The sequence below is a fragment of the Equus caballus genome, chromosome 5 (genome assembly GCF_041296265.1).
Source record: "Equus caballus isolate H_3958 breed thoroughbred chromosome 5, TB-T2T, whole genome shotgun sequence".
Classification (NCBI taxonomy): Eukaryota; Metazoa; Chordata; class Mammalia; order Perissodactyla; family Equidae; genus Equus; species Equus caballus.
Genome location: NC_091688.1, coordinates 84,906,598 through 84,926,525, shown reverse-complemented (window position 1 = coordinate 84,926,525; position 19,928 = coordinate 84,906,598). Strand labels below are relative to the sequence as shown.

The following is a 19,928-nucleotide window of genomic DNA, read 5'->3' as shown; positions in this document are numbered from 1 at the left end:
GTCAGAGAAGAGATCAGAGAGCCCACAGTCATGGTACTAATATTTATAAGTATTTTTTTAATGTCTTAGATCTTTCTTTTTATACATAGGATCCATGTTGATGGATGTTTTCCCAAGTCCTACGAGGCAGTGTGGAGCTTGGCACCATATCTATAGGAAACCTAATATGTGAAAAGTTGTTATGCCTTTTGAAAAATTAACTAAATGTATATGCTCATTTTCGCTAGATAAATTTTTTACTAGGATTGTAGATTTCTTAGAACTGTACCTAATTTAGAAGCATAATTTCTTAAAATTTATTCCAACATGCTGTGGACAGAAATTAACAGATTATTGTTTGTTGGCTATGCACAAACTTCTCTGAGTCATTTAAGCTCAGTAAATGTTATCCCAATTCATAAGAGATGATGTTACTAGTTAAATGATCTTTTCTCCTGTCAATTACAGAGTAGCAGTAAAAATTTTCCCCCCTTCTTCAGAGATCAGCTTTGTGATTTCTGTGATTAAGCTGAACACAGACAAGTTTGATTTTGGTTTTATTTTATTTCTAAAATTAAAAAAATAATCAGTAAACCAGTTAGTGAATTTAAATCACCTGGTGTGGATACCATAACAACATTAACTGATTTGCTTAGAGGAAGATATAACTTCCTCTTAAATTTTTAGAAAATAGTAGTCATTCCTAAAACCAAAATGTACAAGACTTTATATTTGGGACTGAAAGCAGAACAAATATTCTGCTGAGTTTGCTCAATGCAGAGTGAATTTTTGTAGTTGGTTTAACATATTTACATAATGTAATTTGACAAAGTTGTTTAAGATATCAGCTATATTCACAATGCTGTCCTTATAAAACGGGGTTATAGTTGTCCATTTTCTCCCTCGCTCTATCAAATTTAAGTACCATAAGAAAAAAAGATAGTGTTTGTTCTATACATTAACAAGTGGAGCATGCGACAAGAAGAAAGGAGGAACTTGTTGCACTCTCCAAATGACTTTTCTAACACACACTGTCCTTGGGTAGTCTGAAAACATAATAATAGATATCGCTCACTTCTAAGTTCCTTCTTTGATTCAAAAATTCAGCTTCAGATCATTAAAATGTTATTCTAATAGAAAGGTTGAAAAATGTATTGAATTAGTGCCTACAAGATACTAGGCATGATGCAAGGCAGTTTCATAAAAATTGCCTAATTTCTTTTCATACCTGCCAGATGAAATATGCTTTCATCATTTTGTAGATGAGGTAGCTGAGACTCAGAAAGTAAAAGAGTTCCCCTAAAGCATAGACCATTTTGTAACTGGAGTTGGGATTGGAACCCAGGTATTCTTTCTACTGAAAGAAATAGCTTGGTAGAATTTTTGAGATGGCAAGAATGTTCACTTTTATTTAGCTTAACTCCTTTATCCTGTATTTGGTAAATCAAGACTCAGAATTGCCCAAAGATAAAAAAATAGTTTGTGCCAAAGCAAGAAAAGCTTCATAAAGTGGATGCCCACTCTCAGAGATACTGATTCAACTGGTCTTCTGTGTATTCCAAACATCTGTACTTTTTAAATTATCACAGGTGATTTTGATACATACCATGTTATTGAAAGCTTGTTCTGTGTGTCTATACTTCACTGTAGAAATAGATATATTCTCAAGAATATTTCATTAGGAAACTCAGAAGTAACTTGGTCTCTAAAAGTTCGAAAAGAATCCTAACCAGGAAATATTAAGGAAAAGAGACCAAATAAACACTTTAGGAAGTGAATATTGCACAAATACCTCTTTCGTGTTGTACAAACACCTTTTTCATGTTAAATAGTGCCAGTTTCCAGTAACTTTATCTCTCGCATCTAATGATTTAATGGGTTTAGACTGTCTCTTTTCCATATGTGGCTTTTTATAGCTACTTTCACATTATTTGCCCTATCATGGACTGGCACAAAGATGTAGGAGTCAGGAGGATTAAGTTATTTTCCCAAAAATGAAACTGAGTGAGTTGGTAGTCTCCCTGGAGCTTAGATTCCTTATCTTTAAAATGAAGGTTTAGACTAAATTAAGCTAAGCTTCCTCTAGCTCCAATATTCTAGGATTCTGATTTCACTTTCTACAGCAGTTATAACTGATGTGATAGAAAGAATACTTTTTGATACAGTTTTGAAGGAAAAACTAGTCATTTCTTCCATTATAGAAATCTTTGATGTTTATAGATTAATATACTATAAATAAAGGTATTTAAAACATAGTTTTGTTTATTTTCTGGTTTTTGCTAATTTCAATTTGATGAATCATCATGGCTCTTTAGAAAGTTCAATCAACAAAAAAACCACATTTCTTATTACATTTCAGAGCAATCATGGAAAAAATATTTTCACAGTGATTCTCATTATTTCTCCTCCAGTATACTTTAAGGATATGACAGATTCCCATCCTTCACATGGCTTACTATGAGAGTGTGGGCTACCTATCAGAATCTCTGGGGAAGATGAGGGTGTGATGTGGAAGTGAAGAGGATACGTCTGTAATTTGAAAAGGTCCTCAAATGATTCTGATATCTACTATGACAACACCCCACTACCACTCCCCATTTGACAATCACTGTTCTGAAAATTAAACAGATACACACACGCACATTAACTAATTCAAGACCATCACTTTATCTACATTCCAAAATAAATAACTATGTAGGTGTGTATATTCCTCATGCATTGCATTGCATATTACCTGAATTCAGAAGATAATTTGTTTGTAGCACATTACTGTCTACTGTTCTGAACAGCATAAAACGGAGAATAACTGCCACGTTACATTGAAACAGTTCATTCTAAACTAAGACAGGTCTACTTCAAATAGGTTACTTCTTTGGAATCTGAGCAAAGTTAGAATATAACCACTATATAGATACGTTGTGTTATTTTTCAGGTAGACAGCGTGCCTTTTGAATACCCCATATTCTCTAGTTTTTACTCTTAACTAGCATAAATGAGGAAATGTGCAGCAAATATTTTTAAGGTGAAAATTTCATCTTAATAGTCTTTTATAAGGTTCCTGACGATAACTATGTTGAGGTTATCAGATCCTGGAAATAGTATTGTATAATTAAAAGCATATTACCTGAAGTCAGAATACCTGGCTTGGAATTACAGCTCTATCACTTATTAGCTCTGTAATCTTGGGCACATTACTTAATCTCCGTAGGTGTCGATTGCATCACCTATAAAATGGGGACAATAATCATACTTACCTCAGTATTCTGTTTTGGATTTTATGAGTCAGTGCATATAAACTGTTTAGCAAAGTGCCTAACTTCTAATAAACCTTTGTGTCAGAAGTAAAAACTAGAGAAGGTGGTAATTCATGTCTTTTTTTCTTTTGAAGAACATAAAACCTCTTATAATCTGTGATAATCCGGGCTTTACACAAAAGGCTTTTAGTTGCTAATTTATATGAGTTGACCCCAAATCCTGGTCATTTATTCGCTGTTCAACCTTCAAATAGCCTTCGGTTATTTGATACAAATATTAGTTTTCCTTTGGTATGATGATAATTTTAACTTATTATTTACATTAAACTTTTTTTGATCTGTCACTAGCAGAAAAAGTAAAACTGCATAAAGTAGTGAATAGAGTTGCAAATAGTGTTTCTCAAGCTTTCATGTACATATGAATCACTTGGAGATAGAAGCTCAGATTTTCAGGCCCAGTGCCCCCATCATCTGAAGTAAGCCCCAGGAAGCTGCATTTTTATCCCCTACTCTCCCAGTTGATTCAAATGAAAGTGAGTCCCAGGACCACACTTTGAGAAAGGTTTATTTACAGAATAGCATGAGAGTGACAGTCAGAAGACTATGGTTATGAATTCCCAGAGAACTTAGTTTTGTATGATAATAACTTCTACTTTGAGAACATGAGAATGTATGTCAAGTATGTTGAGCTTTTTGAAAGTCAATATAAATTAAGGAGTTCTATATGTTTGAAGATAGTGTAACAAAGAGCAAAATTCATGAGGCTAGGAATCATAAGACTAGATTTCTAGTCCCAGCTCTGCCACTTTGTAGTCTAATGGTTGGGTAAATTATATAAAGTCCTTGAATCTTAGTTTCTCCATCTTTAGAATAGAGTTAATACTATATTCATTGAGTATGTCATATTCAACTAGGGTATAAGCTCCAAAAAATCAGAGACTGTCTGTTTTTGCTCACTGATGTATGTCCAGCACCTAGAACAGTGCTTGATACATAGCAAGTACTCAATAAGTAATTGTCAGATGGATGAACTACATTATTTGAAATGATCTAATAAATTCTGGGAGTAAAAACACAAAAATGACATAGTACCTTCCCTCCAGAAACTCACAGTCTAGGGGAGACAGATATGCAAAAATACTACAGTATAGTTAAATGAATGAATGCATTATGAAGATCAACTGAGGTAATGTAATGACTCACTATGCAAGTTATAAGGTGATGGTGGCACTTGTAGAGAACCAAAGTAAGAATGCAGGGAGTTCAAAAATGGATCTGTTAACCCTTCAAAGCATTTTCTTAGGGGTCTATGGTTAGTTTGGAGTTGAGGCCTTGACAATTCAGAGAACAGGGTTTCTGTTTAGTGGGGGTGGGAACATGAAGTGGGGCCTAGGTGTGCATAATAGGAAAATGGAATTAGAATGAAATTGCACATGTGCTTACACACATTGATATATACATGTACATACCTGCATGTTTGGGAGGAAGAGGGCAGTGGAAATGATTGAACATGAGTTGAAAAGGATAGCGGAGAGGGTGGTAATAATGAGAGAAAAAAGTAAGGAAGGAGGCATAGATGCAGCTGTTCTTTCTCATTTCATCTCGTAGTAGAATCCATTTTAATTTTTCAGTATCCGTATTAATAAAAGGGTAAGAACTCGGAGTTAGGTTGGAATAGAGAGTTAGAGGAGAAGAATGTGTTTAAACAAAACAAAATTAAAAATAGGCCTAGGCCTCTATGTGCCTGATATATAACATCTTCAGTTATTTTGGGTTTTTTGTTTGTTTTTAAGACTGGAGGCCAGTCAACTAATTGTAAAGTCTTCACAATTTAGGGGGTGGAAAATGCTTTTAAGCCAATCTAAATCATTTTTATACTGTTGCATAGTAGAATTATGCTTAAAAGTCATCCACTAATAAATGAAAAATGGTTTCCTGTGCTGTGAAGGCAGTGTGGGTTTTTATAATCATTTTTAGACTTCCTTTTTGATAATCTCTTTTCAAAATGTGCATACTGATATCTTTCATATGCTGCCTTTTCTATTTAAATTACAAGTTTAAATTTATATGTCTCTAAGAGATTTGTAATATGGGATCCAGGGAGGCTCTCTTGAAGATGGATGAACCTTCTGACATTGCTGGAAAACTTCTGTACATTGGCACATTTTTCTGGAGAGGAGTCCATGTTCTTAAAGAGGGTTCATGACCAAAACAAGGCCCTAAGAGAACAGTTTTAGCTTGTTCACCCAAATGATTCTCTTCTTGAAGACTACTATGGGGATGAAAGTGTATAGTTAAAAGTATTTCAAGATCATCACTACATATTTTTGTTTATATAATGACTTAAAAATAACCCTTTCTGAAATCAAAACAGAAATATCATGAGTCTTGGAATGTGTTTTTCACCAAGCGGTGTGTTTGTGCAGGTCCGATTCCCATCACACTTCAGTTCAGATCTCAAGGACCTCCTAAGGAACCTACTGCAGGTGGATTTGACAAAGCGGTTTGGAAATCTAAAGAATGGTGTGAGTGACATAAAAACTCACAAGTGGTTTGCCACAACAGATTGGATTGCGATTTACCAGAGGAAGGTGAGCCTTGTCTTTCTTTAATTTAAAAGCATTTTAAAAGTTGGTGTTTAAATTGTGTGTAGTAGAGATATTTTCAACTTAACACATGGTTTTTATTTTTTTACCTTTTGAATTAATCCAATGCAGAACTTAAAGGACCTTTACCACCCACAACTTAAAAATGTTTTCTCCTTGATAAAAGAGAAAGCATACATTCTATTTTGACCATCAATCTGAAATGTTCTCCTTGTTCAGTTTTTCCTACCTTTGCCTGTTACTCTTCACAATACCCTGGTAACTGTATATTAGACAGTGTCCTAAGGGTTTGCATTTGAAAACTGATATGAAGCCACATTAGAAAGACAACATGTAAATAAATCAATTCTCCTACCCAGAATTAGCACACAGCCAGATTTAATAGCATTTAATTGCCAGATTCATCAGATATTTTTTAGTCTTTATCACTTCACCTTTGTAATAAATTGAGACATTTAAGAAAAGATTTTGCTGTGCCTGAATTACTTTTAGCTCTTCTTTTTCTTCTTAAATGCCAAGTTAAAGATAATTTGTATGAATAAAGTGTTTTTATCTTGAATATATTTAATTGTTTCTCTTTTTACATAAAACCAATACTCTTGATGTTTCAGAGACTTGCCATATTTAATAACGGTGTGCAGGCATATGAGCGAATTTCCTTAGAAAAAAAGTAAATGCTCTAATTAAGTATTAATAGCACAGTTTTTCTAATTTAAATCTTTTATAAAAGATTATAAAAACAAAGCATTAAAAGAAATTTTAAATGCAGCAAATAGAAAATATAGCAAGGCCAAAACACTGTGAGTGATCTGCAGCCTCTGTATCCCTTAAGAGGGGTTCAGAAACTCTCTAACCATTAAATTAATGAACAAGGTCCATAGCAATTTAAAACAGATTTTTAGATTTCATAAATAAACATTTCATATTTACTTATTTTTTATAAATTTCCTGGCACCAATGCAGTACTTTATAATTAATGAAAGTAACGCTGTAACTTCACGTTTTAATCTTTGAAGTAATCCTGTGGGATCGGTAGTACCATTTTCCCTATTTTTCTGATAATAAAATCAGCTGAAAAAGTTAACTACTTTAAACATAATCATACAACTGCTAAATAACGCCTATATTTGATTCCAGATTCTTCAAATTCCCAATTCCAGGATCACATTACCCTTTTAAAGACCTTTACTATGGTTATTAAAATGAAGCCCCAAACCACTAAACAACACGTTGTTTCATAAGATTTTCATAGATTTTACATATGATGTGCTTAACTTGTATGCTTTGAGCATTTTAGGTATAGGAAGACTCTGCCTCAAAAGGCAGCAAAGAAAGAGCAGGAACCCTGGGGTTAGGTAGACGGTCTGAATCCCAGATCATCCAGTCATGAGCAGTGTGATCTTGACCAAATTATTTAGCCTCTTTAAAGCATCAGTTTTCTTAGCCTTAAAATTTGGATTAAGGCAGAGAATGCAAAAGGAAGAGTAGTTTGGGGAGAAAGATCAGATAGATTGGTCCAGGCTTTATTTTTGGTTTGGTTGAGGTAAGTTTCATGTGGTTATAATCAGGTAATTTGTTAAGTAAACAAAGTTGAAATCGTCATGATCCCATCACCCGGGTAGCACCTCTGTTGACATTGGCATATGCACTCTATTTTCTGTGCTCTCCATCACTGCAGCCCATTCCCTTGGCTTTGGTAACCACCTAAGATCTCCTTCCTCCACCCCTGCACTTTCCCCTCAGCTTCCGACTGTTATATCACAATTACTACCTACTAAACCATTTTATTTGGTTGACTTATTTAATCTATATTTTCTTTTAGTGCTTTTTCATCTAACTTCTTTGTGTTGTTAATAGTTAGCCAATTATCCTCTCAGTATTTGTTGAATAATAATAATTTGGCCCCTTATTTGAAATTCCACCTTTACTAATATTAAATTACTATATATTTCAGTCTGTTTCTTTTTTGTTTCTGAACTTTACTTTTTATGAGTTCTTTCTATCTATTTTGTACTGTACACCATTTATGTAGCTTTATAATGTGTTTTTTTCAATTTTAAAAATACTTAGATATTTAATGTGAGGAATTCTTATAAATATTCATGAAAAAGAATACATAATTCAATATTTTTTCCAGTTTTTTTGTTGTGGTAAATGCACATAACATAAAATTTACTATCAACCATTTGTACGTGTACAGTTGAGTGGTATTAAGTACATTCACATTGTTGTGCAGCCATCACCTCCATCCATCTCCAGAACTCTTTTCATCTTGCAGAACTGAAACTGTGTACCCATTAAACAATAACCCCTCTGTTTATTGGTCTTTCCAAACATTTATGCTGTATTTGGGGCTCTTAATTGGGATTACAGCATATTAAATTAAAAAGAACCAAGATCATGAGAATTCTTCATAATAAGCATGTTATGTTTCTGCATTTATTCAAATATATTCGGTCATTCAGTGAAGTTTTAGGGACCCCCTTCCTCATACAGGTCTACTTTATTTCTTAAAGTTATTCCTTAAATTTATATTTTGGTTGCTATTGTGAATGTGTTTGCTTTCCCAACGTAATAGAATATAGGGGAAAACCTATGATTTCCATGCTTATATTGTAATTGGCCACCTTACTAAATCCTGTTATTGATTTCCATAGGTTTTTCTGTTATTCCCTTGAATTTTATTAACAGACAGTCAGAGGTGGCGGAGGTATCATTGCCTCTTCTTTTTCAATATTTGTATCTTTTATTTCCATTTTGTTTTATTATGTATGCTAGAATGTCTAGAAAAATATTTTAAAACAGTAGGGCTGTTGAGTTGTCTTGTCTTGTTCCTGTTTAGAATGAGAATGCCTTTCTCGTTTTACCATCAAATATGAAGTTAGCTGTTTGTCTTGGATAAATATTCTTGATCAGGTCAAGGAAATAGCCTTGATTCCTAGTATACAGTAGTTTGTCTTCTTTGACATATTAGTATGATGAATTGCATCGGCGAGATAGCCTCACATTCCTGAAGTGAACATCATTTAAGCATGGGTTATTACTATTTTATATCTTCATGAAATCACTTAGCTAAAATTTTATTTAGGATTTTTACTTCCATGGTCTTAAGTTTTATTGACCTGTAGCTTTTGTTTTTCTGGAGCTGAGATTATGTGAATTCATAAAATGAGTTTGGAAATTTTCCATGTTTTTTATTCTTTGGGAAATTTAAGAAACAGGAATTCTCTTGCACAGTAGTCCTCCCTTATCCATGGTTTTCCTTTCCACAGTTTCAGTTACCCGCAGTCAACTGTGGTCTGAAGACATTAAATGGGAAATTCTAGAAATAAACAATTCATAAGTTCTAAATTGTGTGCCACTCTGAATAACGTAATGAAATCTCTAGCCATCTAGACCCACCCATCATCCCATTGTCCAGGGAATCCATGCTCTGTACACCCCCCACCCGTTAGTCACTTAGCAGCTGCCTCAGTTATCAGATCGACTGTCGAGGTATTGGAGTGCTTGTGTTCAAGTAACCCTCATTTTACTTAATAATGGCCCCAAAGCTCAAGAGCAGTGATGCTGGCAATTCGGATATATCACAGAAAAGCCATAAAGTGCTTCCTTTAAGTGAAAAAGTGAAAGTTCTCAACTTAATAAGGAAAGAAAAAAATCATACCCTGTGGTTGCTAAGATATGTTTTATTATTAAATATTGTTGTTAATCTCTTACTGTGCCTAATTTATAAGATAAACTTTATCATAGGTATATATGTATGTATAGGAAAAACATTGTATACATAGGGTTCAGCACCATCTGCAGTTTCGGGCATCCACTGGGGTCTTGGTATCTCCTGCAGATAAGGGGAAACTAATATATTTATTCCTTGGAAATTTTAACAAACTAATTTTTCTTTGGATATTGGTCTTTTCAAGTTTTTTGCCTCTTCTTAAGTCAATTTTAGAAATTTATATTTTTGTATAAATTCATCCGTATCCCGTATCTTTATTGATATTTATTGTTAATTAATGCTATATTGAGATGTATTTGAGTTAGTTGAAGTTTGTCCATTTTATTAGTATTTTAAAGATTTATGATGTATTTGAATCTTTTCATATTTATATTTAGAAATAAACATTTCTGCTATTTCTTAGCATTTACTAATCTATCCATATCGTGTATTGTATTTTTAACAATTATTCTTAAAATGGGATAGAACTGAACTGCTACTGCTAGTCTAGAGTTCATGTGCTTTCCAAAGGACCTGACTTGTCCGAGGTAGTAAACAGCTTCTCTGCCAAGAAGTAGCATACTATAATTACTGGTTGTAATATTGGACAAATTGATCGACAGCAAATCTTGATTGTCAACACAAATGGACTTGGGGATTCCTGGATAATTTACAAATAGAAATAATTCAGTACTTTAGCCATTTGTTTTAATATCATCTGAATTATAACTGTGCACAACAGTACAAAAATGATAGTAAATTTGAACAGTTTTCATAGTCTTTTGTATTCTCTGACCAAGTGCTCATGAACAATGAACTCGTCAAAGGCATCTGGCAGAAAGACAAGAAACAGAAGAATGTGGCCTGGATAGGTCACACTGTGCAGTCATTCTCTAGAGATGATTGTTCCCAGAGGGGTGATCCTAAATTGCTGCCTGGCTACACATGAGGCGACTGTCTGCTTAGCTCATCCTTTTGCATGGTGCAAAAAGCAGCAGTCCCCAAAGTAGGGCATGCCAGGCAACCAGCTGGCAAACCAAAAAATGCTATGAGACTTTCCATGCCTACTTATTTTTTACCTTATTCTTTTTAAATTTCTTATTTGTGTGCATATCTTAGTATAGTCACATGTGTAATTTATAAGTGATTAACTATATATATATTGGTCATATACACTCAAAAATGTTTTACTAAAAGGCATATAAATCAAAAAACGTTGGAGACCGCTGGTGTAGATATTAGAAAGAGCTGTGGACTGGAAGCAGAGAATCATGAATTTGAAACCTGCTTTAGCTACTTATTAGTCATGTGAATTTGGTCAACTTTCTGTGTTATAATCTATAAAATGGACATAGGGATACCTGCCCTGCCTCTCACAGTGCTGTATTGAGGAAGAAATGAAACACCATGTGTGTAGTTGTTTGTAAGTATTAAAAATGCTGTATAAATTGTGGTATTATTCTTTTGGAAAGAGAAAAAGGTTTTAAAATCTTTTTCTCAGACATATTCAGTACACCATATAATCTTTATAAAGACAATATTTTAAATAATGGAAAGATTTTTTTTTTAGGATCCAAGGAGAAAACTGTTCAGAATTTAACGGTTGTATAATTCTAAAAGAGATATGTTTCTTTCCAACTTCCCAGAAAGTTTCAATAACCAGATATTTTAAACAAAATAAACTTGAGATTAAAAAAAAGGAGATTAAAAGTAAGTCTAAGAATTATTTATAACCTAAGGAGAAATGAATTAAGGAAAAAGGGGTAGAAAACAAAGGCTTTAGAAATAAGGAAGTGATAAAGGAAAAACTGGAGTTCTGTAACCTTAAGTGCCAGCCTTTTGACGCCAACAGTTAATTATCCTAGAAATCTCTTATGTATTGTGTTGGCTTGACCATTCCTTGAATGAAAATGTTGAGATTAATAGCAAACCTACTGTTTGCTTCTTCTAATGCTGTTATCATTTAGGGACTTAGGCATTTAAAGATGCCACTGTGTAGTAACAGTGGGAATTTATTTCCGTTAGTGTTTGGAAACTCTCAAGCATCTCTTTTTTCTGTTTCTTATTTCGATATGTGTGTTTTTTTCCTCACCACCAAGCACTTAATTCTGATACCGTAGCATCAGATCCCATAGGTTAAGGGCTGGGTTCTACAAGACTGCTCCCCCACCACCACTTCAGACACCAGTCACGAGTCCAATCTGTCACCTGTACTTCTGACTAACTGGCTAGCCATTGGAGTTCCCACAGACTCCTCCTGGGGTTTGATTAATTTGCTAGAGTGGCTCACAGAACTGAGAAACTTTACTTACCAGATTGCTGGTTTATTGTAAAAGACTGTAACTGAGGAACAGCCAGATGGAAGAGATTTGTAGGGCAAGGTATGGGGAAGGGGCTCAGAGCTTCCTGCTCTTTCCAACAGACCCCTCTCCCCAAATCCCAACATGTTCACCAACCCGGAAGCTCTCCAAACCCAATCTTTTTGGGGGTTTATGGAGGCTTCATTATGTAGGCATGATTGTTTAAATCACTGGCTATTGGTGATTGAACTCAATTTCCAACCCCTCTCCTCTCCCTGGGGATCAAGGGGTGGGACTGATGGCTCCAACCTCTAATCACATGTTTGGTTCCCCTGGCAACCAACCTTCCCCAACTTAGGTTACCTGGAGTCGCTCCAAAAGTCACCTTGTTAACATAACAAAATACACCTTTACCACTCTCAACACTTAAGAAATCCAAGGGTTTTAGGAGCTCTGTGCCTGCAACTGGGATGAAAACCAAATATATATTTCCTATTATATATCGCAATAGCACTCTTATTTTTCTTTCTATCTCAATTATAGGTTGAAGCTCCATTCATACCAAAGTTCAGAGGCTCTGGAGATACCAGCAACTTTGATGACTATGAAGAAGAAGATATCCGTGTCTCTATAACAGAAAAATGTGCAAAAGAATTTTGTGAATTTTGAAGATGAGCAACAAGATGACATGAGGGCTCACACTCAGTCTTTGCAGTCTGTTGAGAGGGAAGGTGGGGCTGAGAGCGTCTTTGTTGAAGCAGTTACCTAGTTCCTTCATCCCCGCGACTGAGTGAGGTCTTTGTTGCCGTCGTCCGTGTGTGCACTCCGCATCCACCTGTGTCACAAGGCACCACTAAGCAAGCACTGTCTGTGCCGTAACACAGAGCTAGACACTTTCCTCCTTCTCTTTGGTTTGTCTTTCTCCTCTCCTCCCACACCCATTTCTTCCTTTTTCATTTTCGTTAGTTTTTCTCCAAACAGTGCTCCATTTTATTTTGTTGGTGTTTCAGATGGTAGTGTTATGGCCATGTGATATTTGAAGGGAGGGATAAGTGTTGCTTTTAGTAGTTCTTGACAATATTTTTGTTGATCAATGGCTTGAGGATATACTTTCTAAAAATTATTTTTACTTTGAGTAGCTCAGACTCAGTTTTGCCAAAACTCTTGACAGTTTTTGAAGATAGAATGTCTTATCACCAAGGAAATGTATACAGATTAAAACAATAAGCGTCTTAGAACTCACTGTTCTGGCAATAAATTTGGATAGACTAATATAGAGTAGCTAGACCCAGCAGTTTGCATTCCTGTAGATCAGAGGGTCTCTTCCCCTTCACTTCCTTTTAGGTCGTCCTCCCCTCAAGTAGTTAAGTGACCAGCCTGTGCAGTGTGACAGATGTCTCATTCACAGGGAAAACTAATGAGATGGATCATCGTGACCCCAGTTCTCTCACTTGGTACCAGCATTTCTGTAGGTATTTGAGAAGAGTTCTAAGATTTCTAAACCTTAACTCTTCCGTAAGGGTTTTAGCCAGTATTTTAATAGAACATGACTAATAAAAGTCACAAGTTTTTAAGTTTCTCAAATAGTCCTCATTGTAAACTTTTTAAAGGAAAAGAAATGAACTAAAAAGAACAGTAATATGGACAAATGCTTTGCTAAATCAAGCAAGTGGCTTGATTCTTGTAAACAGTATAGATGCACACTTATTTAAATGAGGTTTTTTGTTTGTTTTGCTTTACTTTGTTTTGTCACAGTTAAGAATAAAAGAAGTTGTTGCCAGGTTATTCTTCTGTGTAGCATATTGTCAGCCTAAGGTAGAGGCCTGTGGTGACTTCAGCTCTCATCCTGTGCCTCCTTGGTGAGGAAAGGGACAAAGTGGATAAAACTGCCACAATTGCATTTTAATTTTGAGGTGTGATATTTTTAGACATGTCATAATTTCTAAACTTTCTTTAGGTAAACAGAATGTATGATCATGCAGATACAATTTTAGTATTTGAGTTTAGTTTTTTTATACTTTTTTGCCAACTGACTTAACAACATTGCGGTCATGTGGAAATTTCGAGCACTTTTGCACATTAGTTCAGTGTTTGTTGAGAAGCCGTGGCTTAACTCAGTTTTTTAAATTTTTTTTTCCCTTTCTTTTAAATTTTTCCATCTGGTTTTATCTCTGTGTGTCAGTGACCTATCTTAAAACAACACACCAAAATAGTTAAAATAAACTATGTTCATTTTTTTAATGATCAATTTACATTCGTGTAAGATGAGTTGTTTTTAATCAAACTGATCTTAGTGGACATAAGCATTCTGTTTGCTTCATTATTGGTGCGGGTGGGTCACTGACTACTTCTTTTCGTCTGTACCACACCTTCGTGAAAGCTTTGAGACATTGGAAAAGCCTGTTGAGATGTTCTCTGCAGCAATCTGTACGTCTTTTAGTTGTCAAGTGTTTCTGCATGGTTATGTCACTTAAAAGCTGATACTGATTTCAGTTGGTCCACCTGTATTTAAAATGTGCAAGAAAAATATGAAATACTTTGCTGTAGCAAGTTTTATGTAACAAAAATATATCATCATGTTAATAAATTTAAAACATCATTTGTATAAAATATTTTAATTAGTTTTTTTGTATTTCATTTAGACCCAAGAACATGCTGATCATTGTATTCTATATGTATGCTATAAATTCTATGGTAGCTTGTTGTATATTATTGTAAAATTATTTTAATAAATCAAGGGGATGACAATTTGATTATTAAATTTTAGTTTTCAGTAACTAAAAAGATTTCTATGAACTCTAAAAATATTTTTTTTTAATGGAACTACTACTGCCCAGTACGACTTGCTGTAGAATCCACCTAGGTAAGTGACTCCTAGGCATACATTGGTTTTGAGGGCTACTTAGCCATTCCATTTTACCCTGCATTTAAAAGACATGAGCAAGATTTCAAATATATCAAGGGAGTCTATTTCTGACCAATCAAGTACACTGAATTAGAATATCTTAAAAGTATGTAAAACTCCCAGTTTTAGCCACAATTTAGCCAAGAACAAGATAAAAACTTGAATTAGAAATAAGTGAAATGAATCAGTATTTAATCTCAGATTGCATTATTTGAAAGAGAAGAAATTGAGTTTTAACTCAGTTAATAATGAGATGGCATCGTGGAGGAAGGAGCCCTAGCCTGACAGTCAAGACATCTGGGTCTCAGGCCTGGTCTGCCACTGTCAGTGTGACCTTGGCCTCAGTTCTCCTAGTCTCTAAGGTCCCTTCTAACTTTCATGTCAGACAAGGTTCTTTTCATTTGACATTTTGAAAGGATAATGAGCTTTAAAGTAAGTCTTGGTAAGGTGATATTTTAGGCAATCTTTCTTCTCCTTATCGCTTACAGTGTTCTTAGAATTCTTTGAATATCATGAGAACCTCGTGTCTGTTCTGATTCCCTCCTCCTTCCCTGATGCTAAATTTCCAATTGATATCAAACTGTCAACCTACCAAAAGAGATATTGTGGCTTGTGGGTATTGCTGTCTTGTTTTTGATATGTTCTTGTATTGACTGCCCATTGGCCTGAAAATACTCATTGTTAAACCTAAAAAAAAAATCACTTTTCTTTCCCACTGACTGTTTTTTCTGCTTGTTGTAAGAATCAAACGAGATATTGTATGTGAAAGCACCTTGTAAACTGTAACCTATCAATGTAAACTGTTAAGGTGTGTTGTTATTTCATTAATTACTTCTTTGTTCAGAATGAAATTTCCTACGCACTACTGTAGCTAGGAAATGCTGAAAACAACTGTGTTTTTTAATTAATCAATAACTGCAAAATTAAAGTATCTTCAAAGGATAGAACTATTGAGTCTTGAATTCTATTTGGTGCCCTTCTCTGCTGATTTATTTTCCGCGGATACTGCTGATGCTCACAGAGCCCTGATTTCTATGTGTTTGGGTTGGTCTTGTGGTGGTGAGAACAAAGCCATAGGCGGAGGAATGTCCACCAGTCCACTCCCACTGGGTGTTTACTGAGAAACTGCTGGATTTGTTCCGTAGTTTCCAAAACGTGTTTCTTCTTCCTCACACTATTAGTCCAAATTACTCTTAACATAATGTTGAAAATACTCATATTTAAAGGATTGACGTTGCAAGAACTCTCATCCTTATATTGTAACAATGAACTATGAATTTATGCTTTTTTCTTCAGAAGTGTTTTTGAGGTTCACATTACCTCTTCTGGTTTTAGCCAGGTTGATTAGTTGTCCTTGACCTCAGGAAATAAGTTTTTAGGTAATTATTATAATAGCTTACCTTTTTAAAAAAAAAAAACAAGCCTCTGAAGACACTTAAAACTCAACTCAAATGCTTTTTTTTTCGCTTAAGGAAGATCCGCCCTGAGCTAACATCTGTGCCATCTTCCTCTATTTTGTGTGTGAGCTGCCACCACAGTGTGGCCACTGACGAGTGGTGTAGGTCGGTACCTGGGAACCAAACCCAGGCCACTGAAGAGTGTGCCAAACTTAACCACTAGGCCACGGGGCCAGCCCGGCTTACCACTTTTTTTATTACTATGATTGTTACTGCAAACATTTATAAATATTGATGCATTTTAAAATATGGCATTAACTATTTTTATATCAGTGCTTGCTTCATTTTATCATTGTCAGGGCTTAATATAAATTCCCGTTTTCTCATTCCCTTATATAACTAATTAAAAAAATCTGGGCATATCTTTACTCCAGAACTATCATCATTTGAAATCCATTTAAATTTTCCCTTAGGCACAAATATTGGATGTGAAGTTAAGTACTTTCATTTTAGCTTTCTGAAAAATTTTTTATGCCTTCTTTAATAGCCTTTGTGCCCTCTACTTTGTGTCCCACCCAATTTCATATGTTGAAGTCCTAACCCGTAGTGCATCCCTCTGACCTTCTCTTCTGCCTCCTTCTTTCACTTTTGAAGACTCTTGTGATGATGTTGAGCCCCGCCTGGATAATCCAGGATGCCCTCCCTGTTCTAAGATCAGCTGAGGAGCAACCTTAACTCTGTCTGCAACCTTAATTCCCCTTTACCACGTAACTTGACATATTTGCATGTTCTAGGGATTTGGACGTGGACATCTTTGGGGCCGGGGGAAGACCTTATTCTGCCTATCATACTTAAAATTTATGTCCGTTTATGTGGAAAATATGATTATCTGAAAGCTGGGAGTAGACACAATCTTTTCACAATTCAAAGAGAACAGAGGCTTCAACTGAGATTTTCCTCAAGAGTAGTGCTTAGCATGCAGTGAACATTCAAGTACATTGTCCGAGAACTTGAATAGCAGTATCAGTTCTGAGTCCCTTGAAAGATACTCCACATCACTATTCATCAGCAAATTGCAAATTAAAACCATAATCAGATACTACTACACACCAATAGAATGACTAAAATTATTATTATTTTTTTTTTAAAGATTTTGTTTTCTCCTTTTTCTCCCCAAAGCCCCCCGGTGCATAGTTGTATATCCTTCATTGTGGGTCCTTCTAGTTGTGGCATGTGGGACACTGCCTCAGCGTGGCTTGATGAGCAATGCCATGTCTGCACCCAGGATTCGAACCAATGAAACACTGGGCCACCTGCAGCGGAGCGCGTGAACTTAACCACTCGGCCACGGGGCCAGCCCCGAATGACTAAAATTAAAAACACTGATAATACCAAGTGTTGGTAAGGATGTAGAGCAACGGGAACTGTCATGCATTGCTGGTGGGAATATAAAACGGCACAAACACTTTGGGAAACAGTTTGGCAGTTTGTTATAAAGTTAATCATTCACTTATCATATGACTAGCCATTCTACTTCTAGGTATTTATCCAAGATAATGAAAACATATGTCCACACAAAGACATGAGTGTTCACAACAACTTTATAACAGTCCCAAAGTGAAAACAGTTCAAACATCCAGCAACAGATGAATGGAACAACAAATGGTGGTATATCCATACAATGGAATACTAGTCACCAGTAAAAAGGAATGAGCTACTGAGACAAGCAGCAACATGAGTGCATCTAAAAAGCATTTTGATTGTATACATTTGTCAAAACTCATTGAACTGTATACTTAAAATAAGTATATTATGCCTTCATAAAGATGATTTTTTTAAAAGCAATTATCAAAAAATAAATTTTAGCATAGATGATTATAAGAGAAGGTCAGTGATGTGGAGGGTAGAGTTTAGGAAAACTCAATATTCAAAAGATAGAAATAGAAAAATATGAGAGAAAGGTTAAACATAGGAAGTTAGCTTCAGGAGACACGACAATTGTCTAAAGTTCTAAAGGGAGGACACAGAAAAATGGAAAAGTAATGTCTTCAAAGGTATGAAGGATTTTTTCAACTTAGAGTTATGTAGCTAAGCAAGCTACTGTTTCATTGTAAAGGGAGGACTCTGATTCCCCAGCTCCCTAGCCTCGGGCATCCAGATAGCACGGCCAGTGGGAAGTGATGGTAAAAAACTGGAGGGCAGCAGAAAGGTATAATCAGAGTGTTTCCCTTCCTATCTCTCTGAGATCTGTACCATCTCCTGAGTCTCCCTTGTCCCAACTCCTGGTCACTGTCTTGGTTCCATGTTCCACCAGGTAGCCCTGGCTCCTGAGCTCTGTGAAGCCCGGTTCCTCCTTTTGTCCTCCAGTCCTAGGCTGGTCGAGCTCCCTGCTGTTGCTCACCTTGGGGTCACTTCACCATCCTAATATTTGTCTTTATTTTTGGCTGGTTTTATAAACTTTTTAGTAATATGACTGGTACTTATTTTTGTTATATGAAGTGCAGCTGTGTGACTATATATTCTTATCACCTGTGTAACCAATTTCTTCTATTAAATCTCCTCTGTTGAAATACCTAGAATGGTTTCTGTTTTCCTGACTGGACCCTCATTGGTGTTCCCATTATCACCCCTCCTACATTGCACTGAAGGATCCTAGCCATCACAATAAGAAAAGAAACGACAACGGTAAATTTTCTACCAACAGATACTCTCTAAGGAACTTCTAAAAATATATTTCAAGAAGAAAGAAAATGGTCCCAGAAAGAAGAAATCACTTCTGGGAAGTCTAAAGGAAAGAAGAAAAGATTTAAATAAATAAATAAATATTATTAGGAATAAGAAATGAGATAGACACAGAAGAGCTTTTAAAAATTAGAAGAGAATTCTGGTCAGGCTGGAACTTTAAAGACACACAAACCTTTCTTTTCTCCTCCCACCCTCTTTCCCCAAACACATAGGAATGATAGAATATATTTTTAAATATCTTTAAGGACATAGATTGGACTCAAAACAAGATAAACATCTCCACAGACCAAAAAGAATGAAAATACACAACGGCAAGTGGGGGCTGAAGCCACAAACTTACTGAATACAGAAAAGATGTTTATTATAGTAAGATAATTACAGTGAATGCAAAAGAAAAAGACAAAGATATTAAAGAAAATTGAGAGATGGTAATGGATATTGAGGACAAAGATGACCCACTATTGGCATCCCTGAATTAAGAAACTAATGAATGAGACAGAAAAAGTATTCAAATGTATCAAACAGAAACTCGCTAAAATCAAGGAAAAACTGATTTCATATGTTGAAAGAATACACTGTTTTTTAGGAAAAATTAACATGAGCTTTCAACACCAACCATATCCTGTTGAAGGTTTTGAACTTCAACAATTAAAATATTATGCATGAAAGTCAAGTCACCTCCAAGGTGGGGGCAGAATCAGGCTGACCTCAGCTGTCTGCACAATAACAGTAGGTGCCAAAAGACAATGAAGCAATGGCTATAAAGTACTAGGGGAAAGAAAGTATGAGCCAAGAGTAATATACAGCCAAGTTGCATTTAATTTAAAGGCACAAGACAGGTCTCCTTGAAAAACCAAAAGAAGCAGAAAACCTCTGTGCCCTTCTGATCCAAATGGGTATATGAATCAAAATAAAGAACTTACTAACAGAGAAGCAGCGATACAAAGCCATGGTGAACATCGAATCTGTCTAAATGTCACACTAATCATCAGCAATCACAGCAATTACAATTATAGAACCAAATGTA

General features: G+C 35.3%; 1 protein-coding gene across 8 annotated transcripts in view; it reads left to right on the top strand.

Annotated features, from left to right (window-relative positions):
- PRKACB (protein kinase cAMP-activated catalytic subunit beta) overlaps positions 1 to 15,706 on the top strand; it is a 131,949-nt gene extending 116,243 nt beyond the window's left edge. For all 8 annotated transcript variants that reach the window (XM_023641769.2, XM_070267423.1, XM_001497440.6 and 5 more), the window contains 2 exons: positions 5,660 to 5,824; positions 12,398 to 15,706. In XM_023641769.2, coding sequence (XP_023497537.1) covers positions 5,660 to 5,824; positions 12,398 to 12,523 — 291 coding nt within the window. In that variant the 3' untranslated portion in view covers positions 12,524 to 15,706. The remainder of the gene's footprint in view (positions 1 to 5,659; positions 5,825 to 12,397) is intronic.
- The last annotated feature ends 4,222 nt before the right edge of the window (positions 15,707 to 19,928 follow it).